The sequence below is a fragment of the Blennius ocellaris genome (genome assembly GCF_963422515.1).
Source record: "Blennius ocellaris genome assembly, chromosome: 11".
NCBI classification, from domain to species: Eukaryota; Metazoa; Chordata; class Actinopteri; order Blenniiformes; family Blenniidae; genus Blennius; species Blennius ocellaris.
Window position 1 is genome coordinate 29,617,145 of NC_137660.1, and position 9,182 is coordinate 29,626,326.

Here is a 9,182-nt window from a genome sequence, read left to right on the forward strand (position 1 = left end):
TCCTCCTCTAACACCAGATTATAGAACATCTTCCCCTCTAACACCAGATTATAGAGCATCTTCCTCCTCTGACACCAGATTATAGAGCATCTTCCTCCCCTGACACCAGATTATAGAACATCTTCCTCCTCTAAACACCAGATTATAGAGCATCTTCCTCCTCTGACACCAGATTATAGAGCATCTTCCTCCCCTGACACCAGATTATAGAGCATCTTCCTCCTCTGACACCAGATTATAGAGCATCTTCCTCCCCTAACATCAGATTATAGAACATCTTCCTCCTCTAACACCAGATTATAGAACATCTTCCTCCTCTAACACCAGATTATAGAGCATCTTCCTCCTCTGACACCAGATTATAGAGCATCTTCCTCCCCTGACACCAGATTATAGAGCATCTTCCTCCCCTGACACCAGATTATAGAACATCTCCCTCTTCTGACACCAGATTATAGAGCATCTTCCTCAGAGAGTTTTCTCTCTCTGGTTTCGGACTTTGAGTCGCTAAAAGGAACTCATGAAACTTTAATTGAAACGAAGTCTCATGAATTTTTAAGAACCCACTCATCCTATTGTACCGCTTAATGTGCAGGATGGAACTATAAAACAGGAGAGAGGCTGATGTGCGTGTGTGTACACACACACACACGAAATGTTTCAAATCTTTCATCTCATCCTTTCAAATCTTTCATCTCCTTTCATCTCCTCTCCTGCTGATCAGAACAAGGCGTTTCACATTCCTGAGAGGTCAGTAGGATCTTCAGCACCACGACAGCAGGTCTGAACGCCTCCTCCAACATGGAGGAGGCGTTCAAATACTGACGTGTGTGTGTGTGTGTGTGTGTGTGTGTGTCTAACCACAGAACTGCTGCTCTGCAGATAAAAACTGAATCTCGTCTCTCCGGTTGTGCAACAAGCTGCTGTGGCGTCGAGCCGCAGAGAAGCTCCGTACCTCTTCTTCACCTCTGTCTTTGTTATCTAATCTCGTTAATCTAAAAAAAAATAAAAACTAATGAAAGCAGAATGTTTCAGTGCAGAAGCTCTTGTCGGTTTTTCGTCACCGTCTCCTGTTGAACTCCTGCTTTTCCTCCTCTCCTCCGACGGAGTGACAAAACCCCGAGGGTGAAAAGGTTTCACCACCTGCATGTGAACCGAAGGCGTCCGGCGCCGTTGAGCAAACACACGGGAGGAGAACCTGCTTCAACAAGGACTTTTATTCACTTTGTCACCTCTCAAATATATTCAAGTACGCGGATTCAAAGATCCAGGAAACACAATCAGTGGAGAATACTTTCAAAAAATCATCACAAATGTTTCCTCTTCAAACCCACAGAGACCCCCCCCTCCCTCCCCCCTCCCCCCTCCCCCCACCACCACCACCACCAACCCCCCCCACCAGGCTAAGACACATGGACCTTTGTAAACATGGTACAAATCAATCTTGCTTCAGGATTACAAAAAGGTAATCTGGTAGAAAAATATTCACTTTCTCTGATAGGTGTGTTTGTTTTTGTTTTTTTTCTCTTCTTACGAATATTTACAGGGATGTACCTCACAGTATAATCTGATTTGAAAAAGTACATATTGTAAAATGAACACAAAAAGGTCCCGAAGGAGGGGGAGGGTAAACGTGTGTGTGTGTGTGTGTGTGTGTGTGTGTGTGTGGTGTGTGTGTTGGGGGTCAAAGGCCTTTGGTTTCCATGAAAAAATACCAAAAACGACGACGTAGAGAAGCAAAGCAAAAAAATAAAAACGACGACGGCGTTCGGGAAAAAAAACGTTATACGTTTCTGCTAACCACGGCAACCGAGGCCTTCATCGCCATGGCAACAGAGAATCACACTGCGACACAACAGTGAGCTCGATGGAAACAAAGACAAAAAACACAAACCTCAGCGACGTCACCAAACACAGTGTTTTCCATTTACCGCCCCCTGGGTGGCGAGGCTGCAGCGCCACGAAAACCCAAACCTGCCAAGCAACCGGAGGCCTTCATCGTCACGGTAACCGATAAAAAAAACCGTCGCTCGTCTCGCGTGGTTTGAGCTAAAGTCAAAATACGTTGCGTTAAAAACGCTCAGCGGGAGATTTTGCTGCCATCGTGTGGCGAGGTTGTAAACAGCAACCGGGCGAAAAGTTTTTTGGTCACTTTTAACGATTCCTGCGAGAAAAAAAAAAAAAAAAAAAAAAAAAAGACGCGTGACGGCGGTAAGACCCGCTTGTCGTCATGGGAACGGACGCTAGCTCGGTTGACTCGAGAGGGAGAGAAAAAACAAAACAAAAACAAACTGAAGCATCTCTGTCACCTGCTGGTGAGGAGGCGGGAGATCTGTGTTGCCATGGCAACAGACGGAAAAACGTTTTGCGGCAAGGCTAGCTTAAGGAAAGACAAAAATAAATAAATTCACCAACGATGCCGGAACAGGTAGATTGTAGAGAAACTATGGAGGCCGTGGGGGAAAAAAAAAAAAAATCTACCAACAATTTGATCGCCATGGTAACCTGTGTAAAAACCTGCATCGCGGTCAGTCTGAGGAAAATGGCGAGGAGAAGCTACGGCGGGCGAGAAACGCTGGCGCGCGGCGGCGGCCACATCATGGACAAGTGGAACTCTCCGATCTGCGTCGTATTGTAGAGCCGCGAAATGTAGAATCTTGCAAAGGAATATCAAAACTTTACAGACCGCGCCTTTAACGCAGGATGTTGGCGGCGACGAGCCCTGAGTGATTTTCACAGCTAAACTCAAATTGGCGACGTTTTGGCGAATCGGTGCGTCACGGCGTAGGGGGGGGGGGGAGTGATCGGGCGCCGTCGCCTCACAACACGACCTCACGCTCCAATTCCAGGTGGAGAAAAGAAGGTAAACATAACGGGAAAAACAAAAAATCTCGCCAAAACAGAAGACAGCTCAGCGTGACAACAAACATTTTTGACACGACTCCGGTGGCGCTAGCGGTTAGCGGTTAGCATCGTCGCCTCACATCAAAGACCTCCTGTGTATAAAGTGAATGTTTGTACCTGCCTGGGGGGTCAACAGTTTAAGGCTAATTTTTGTCACCAGGTTGTAAAGTTCGGGGCAGAAACTGAGATCGACGGTAAACATGAACGTGGCCGAGAGAGAAAAGGAAGCAGGAAGTTACAAACGTGAAAACTAAATTTTCCCCAAGACTGAAACGCAAAAGATCAAAGCACAAAAACAATCCAATAAACAGATAATAAACCAAACGACAACATCGGTGAGTGAAATAACCCCCCAAAAAAGGGGGCGTGGCGCCGAGACTCTCCGAACTCTGATTTGCCGAGCACCAGATGAGTCACGAGCTGCGTCACTGCCGATTGGCCGCCGCCCCCCCGCTGTTTTTCTCCGCTCTCCTTACATTCTGCACGCCCTCCAGTCGCAGAATGTTTTGCCCTCGAACGATTCCACGGATTCAGTCGTCAAAAAAATCAAAACGTCCAGAAGAAAAGTGGCGGCTACAATCAGGCGCTGCTCCTGGGGGCGCCGGTGGTGCCGGCACCCGCGGCGGCAGCGGCGGCGGAAGCACCGCCGCACAGCCGCCGCTGCGCGAAGTACCCCAGCACGATGAGCAGCATCTCCGACGTGCTGCTGAGCGCCACGATGAACGGCGCCTGCGAGGCGAAGTCCGCCTCGGCGCGGCGGAACGACAGCTGCATGACGGCGAGCGCCAGCAGGCTGTTCTGCACGCCCACCTCGATGCTCACCGTCTTGCGCTGCGGCGCCGCCAGGCCCGCCGCCCGCGCCAGCGCGGCGCCCACCGCCAGGCCCAGCAGCGGCACCGTCACGCCGGCCGCCACGATCTGCGGCCGCACGTCGGCCAGGATGGACGCGCCCATCTGGTACGCCATGAAGATGCCGCCCTACGATGAGCACGAAGCTGAAGGGGCGTATGAGCGCCAGCAGCACGCGGGTGAGCGCCGGCAGCCGCAGCTTCACCAGCATGCCCAGCGAGATGGGGATGGCGATGAAGAGCAGCGTGCCCAGGATCTTGACGAAGGGCACGTGCAGGGCGGCGTGCACGCCCAGCAGCCGCCCGTACAGCGCTGAGGACAGCGGCATGGCCGCCACCGCCACCACGGTGGACGCCAGCGTCATGGAGATGGCCAGGGTGACGTCGCCGCCCAGCAGGAGGCTGTACAGGTAGCCGCCGCCGCCGCCCGGCGCCGAGCAGGTGATGACCAGGCCCAGCGAGAGCTCGGTGGCAGGCGGGCGAGCCGCGACACGCAGTAGGCGTAGAGGGGCATGACCAGGAACTGGCCCAGGACGCCGAGCAGCAGGGGCAGCGGGCGCCGCAGCAGCGCCCGCAGCACCTCCACCTCCACCTTGCACCCGAAGGCACACTTGTTGACGAAGATGAGCGGCAGCAAGGCGAAGAGCACCGGGTTCTCCGAGAAGTGCGCCAGGCGGTCCGCCGCGCCGCTCCGCCGCCGTCCCCGGTCTCCCCCGCCGCCGCCCGCCGCCACCCCGGATGGCGTACTCCGTCCGCTCCTCGATCAGGACCGGCGCCGCGTCCCGGTCCAGGTCCAGCAGCTGGATCTCCAGCGGCGCCCGGCCGGCGAGGCCCGAGCGGATGGCCGATGACGTAGCTAGCGGCCGCCGCGGCCACCGCCGCGCTTCACGTTCAGGATGGACAGGACGTCGGGGGCTAGCGAGCGTACCCGCACCGTCTGCTTCCGGCTTGCCCCGCCCCTGGCCGGCCGCCGCCGCCGCCGCCCGCCGGGCTCCGGTAGCGGCTGGAGATCACGATCACGCCGTTGCTGTTTTCGGGAAACTCGAATTCCTGCGAGGAGCCGTCGCCGATTCTGATAAAGCCGCCGTCCGCCGTCAGCGTTGGTCTCACTGCCGGGACAAAGAGATGAAAGACGGAGCGTCAAAGAGACGCCGAGAAAACTGAGAGGAAACCGGCAAGAAATAAAAAGAGAAAAAAAAAACATGAAAGTAAAATATTTAAAAAAAAACATGAAAGTAAAATATTTAAAAAAACATGAAAGTAAAATATTGAAAGACCTGAAAAAACTAAATAACCAACTAAAAATCAAAAATAAACAAGTTCAAAAAGTTAAACCATTCTGGTGGTCTGCAGAAAATGAACAAAACGTGTTAAACCGCTTCAAAATATCTAAAAACAAAAAAAATTGTTTACAAAAAAACAGAAGACAAACAATAAACATGTGTTGACAAAGTTATGTTTAGGACTGAAAATATATTTTTAAAAGTATATGACATGAAAAACAAATAATCTCTAGACCGTTAACGAGAAGTAGAAAAATGAGACATAAAATTAAAAAAAGATTAAAAAAAACTAAAGAAAAATGACCAATAACTCAAAAGATGCGAAATAATAAAATTCAAAAAGCAAACATTTTGACAAAAAAACCCCAGAAAAATAGGATGAATTGGGGAAAAAAAAGACATAAATGATTAAAAAGGCAAGATGACAAGAGAAATAGTCAGAAACGTTGACGAGACATAAAACGATCAAAAATAGACGAAAATAGACGAAGAAAGAGGAAATTCAGTCAAATATGTAGAAACGGAACACAAACAGGAAGTGAATCTAACAAACAACAATAAAACGACGAAAACGTGAATTAAGACGCGACAAATGAGCGAAACGTGTTAAACCACTTCAAAATATCTAAAAACAAAAAATTGTTTAAAAAAGTCAGATAAAAATATATTTTTAAAAATATGTGACATGAAAAACAAAACATAAAATGCACAATAAATAAAGCAGAAAACAAACAATCTCTAGTTTGTTTGTTTTTACTTTGTGTCTTGTTTTTCTACTTCTCGTTGACATTCTAAAGAAAAATGACCATAACTCAAAAGATGCGAAATAATAATAATAATAATAAAATTCAAAAGCAACATTTTTGACAAAACCCCCCAGAAAAATAGGATGAATTGGGGGGAAAAAAAGACATAAATGATTAAAAAGGCAAGATGACAAGAAGAAATAGTCAGAAACGTTGACGAGACATAAAACGATCAAAAATAGACGAAAATAGACGAAGAAAGAGGAAATTCAGTCAAGTATGTAGAAACGGACGCAAACAGGAAGTGAATCTAACAAACAACAATAAAACGACGAAAACGTGAATTAAGACGCGACAAATGAGCGAAACGTGACAGAATAACGGAAAAAAAACACGAACCGAGGAAAGAAACAGAAAAATGATGGAGGAGGAGGAAAGTGACAGAAGACGAGGGGGGCCCGAGGAGGGGGGAGGGGGGGGGGTAACCGAGGGGGGGTCCCGGAGGTTCCTCCCCGGGGCTCCGGGGTTTCCTCCGTACCTGCCGCGCCGCCGTCGTGGCGCTGTCCACCGTCAGGTTCCCGGCGGCCCAGGCCCGCTGCGCCCGCCGGCGATCAGGAGGCAGCAGACGGTAAAAAGCTTCCTCATGGTGGTTGGTGGCGGGCCGGGGGCGGAGGGGCGCTTCTCTCTCCCCCCCACCCCGCCAGCGGCCTCTCTCTCCCGGACCTTTACACCGCCGCCCCTGTCGCTCCGCCGCGGGCCGCTTCTCATGCTAGTCTCCGGGCCTCGGGCGCAGCCGCGGCCGCCGGCCGCTCGTCTCGTCTGGGTCTCATGAGCTTCTTGTCCGCCGGAACCCCCGCGCATCACCGCCCGGCCGCCCCGGCCACCGCCCCCTCCGCGCCGCGCCGACGGAGCACCGGCCGCGGGCCCCCTGGAGGTGGGGGGGGGTGAGAGAGAGAAGTCGCACAGGGTCACCCCCCCCCCCCGGGTTACTCGGTGCTGAGACGTGGGTCGCGCGGAGCCGCAGCGTCGCCTGGTGTCGCCCGGTCGTGTTCGTGTCTCCGCTGGCCGCAGACTGCGAGCATCGTCGCTCCGCCGCCGCTGCCGCCCAGGCTTCCTTTTCACGTCAAGCTCACCGGAAGAGACGTGGGCGCTTCGGTCTGCGGCGCTAAAATAAGAGTGCTTCAGCTTGCCATCAGAAATAGAGGAAGTTTTCAGTGTCATATCGACGTTTTGATCTCAGCGTCTCCGTGGCAACCGAAGCTGCGGTTTTTTTGGTCATTTTTTTTTCCGGAAACGATTTTATCTCAGCGTCTCCATGGCAACCGAAGCTGCGGTTTTTTTGGGCGATTTTTTCCCGGAAACGATTTTATCTCAGCGTCTCCATGGCAACCGAAGCTGCGGTTTTTTTGGGCGATTTTTTTCCGGAACGATTTATCTCAGCGTCTCCATGGCAACCGAAGCTGCGGTTTTTTTGGTCATTTTTTTTTTCCGGAAACGATTTTATCTCAGCGTCTCCATGGCACCGAAGCTGCGGTTTTTTTGGGCGATTTTTTTTCCGGAAACGATTTTATCTCAGCGTCTCCATGGCAACCGAAGCTGCGGTTTTTTTTGGTCATTTTTTTTTTTCCGGAAAACGATTTTATCTCAGCGTCTCCATGGCAACCGAAGCTGCGGTTTTTTTGGGCGATTTTTTTCCGGAAACGATTTTATCTCAGCGTCTCATGGCAACCGAAGCTGCGGTTTTTTTGGTCATTTTTTTTTTCCGGAAACGATTTTATCTCAGCGTCTCCATGGCAACCGAAGCTGCGGTTTTTTTTTTGTTTTTGCGATTTTTTTTTCGGAAACGATTTACCGAATTGTGAACAAAACTCGGGACCAACGTTCTGCACATTTTGATGTGTTTTTTTTTTTTGTCTGTGCGTCAAGGGTGCGGCAAAAATGGCAGAAAATAATAATAAAGTGTACGAGCCACCGAGGATCTTTGCACCTTGTCGCCAAGGAACGCACAAGAACGAACTAATCACAGGAATAAACAAATACAGTTAACAAATAATTATATATAAATTATGAATAAACTATAGTGAAAATATGCTAATAAAAGGTATAAAACAATGAACGGGGACAAATATGTTCACAGTGATAAACAATAGAGGTACAATAATGAGAATAAAAGTAACAGGAATGCAAAATAATAACATTCAGCAAATAGAAATAATAACATAAAATAAACAATAACAGGATTAAAAAATACAGAGTAAACAATAATGGGAATAAGCAAAAAAAATGATGGTATTGAATAAATAAAAACAAACAAAGAACAATAAGTGGAATAAATAACAACAGCAAGAACAAACAATGTTGGTATACTTTTTAATATTGTTCTGTTTTTTAACAGCAAATGACCCTGAAAACGATCGTGAGGTTGCAGGTTCGACTCTCTACTTCGTGCACACGTTAACGTGAAAACGTCTGCGTTCTTTCCACGGTGATTCTTCCTGCTGAACACAGCGGGCCCACTTCCGGTCTCGGGCGGGGTGTTTGCTGCTGACTTGACGCAGCCCGTCGTTGGTCCAATGGAAGCGGCCCACAGCCTCACATCACCCCGCCGCTCACACGACGGTCACGTGGCGCGGGAGCACCGTGACTCGTCCGTGGAGGAGGAGGAGGAGGAGGAGGAGGAGGAGGAGGAGGAGGAGGAAGGGGGGGATTACCCAGTAAACAGCCACAGGTGGACCACCGTGATTCTCATTTCCGCTAAAACATGAATCATCCAACAAGAAACAAACAACAAGCAGATAGAAGATAGATAGATGGTAGATAGATAGATGGTAGATAGATAGATAGATAGATAGATGGTAGATAGATAGATAAGTGGTAGATAGATAGGTAGATAGAAGATAGATAGAAAATAGATAGATAGATGGTAGATAGATAGATTATATATAGATAGATAGATTATAGATAGATGGTTGATAGATAGATAGATAGATGATAGATAGATAGATAGAAGATAGATAGATGATAGATAGATAGATGGTAGATAGATAGATAGATAGTAGATAGATAGATAGATAGTAGATAGATGTAGATAGATAGATAGATAGAAGATAGATAGATAGTAGATAGATAGATAGATAGATGGTAGATAGATAGATAGATAGTAGATAGATGGTAGATAGATAGATAGAAAGAAGATAGATAGATGGTAGATAGATAGATAGATAGAAGATAGATAGATGATAGATAGATAGATGGTAGATAGATAGAAGATAGATAGATAGATAGATAGAAGATAGATAGATAGATGATAGATAGATAGATAGAAAATAGATAGATGGTAGATAGATAGATTATATATAGACAGATAGATAGATGGTTGATAGATAGATAGATAGATGATA

At 48.2% G+C, this 9,182-nt stretch overlaps 1 protein-coding gene across 1 annotated transcript; it reads right to left on the minus strand.

Annotated features, from left to right (window-relative positions):
- Positions 1-3,362: 3,362 nt before the first annotated feature.
- On the minus strand, positions 3,363-6,855 carry slc10a3 (solute carrier family 10 member 3). Its single transcript, XM_080505361.1, is given in 9 exon segments — positions 3,363-3,882; positions 3,884-4,221; positions 4,224-4,485; positions 4,487-4,597; positions 4,599-4,626; positions 4,628-4,728; positions 4,731-4,861; positions 6,337-6,373; positions 6,376-6,855. Coding segments are annotated over 9 exon segments (1,674 nt in total). The 5' UTR covers positions 6,643-6,855; the 3' UTR covers positions 3,363-3,483.
- Between the last annotated feature and the right edge of the window lie 2,327 nt (positions 6,856-9,182).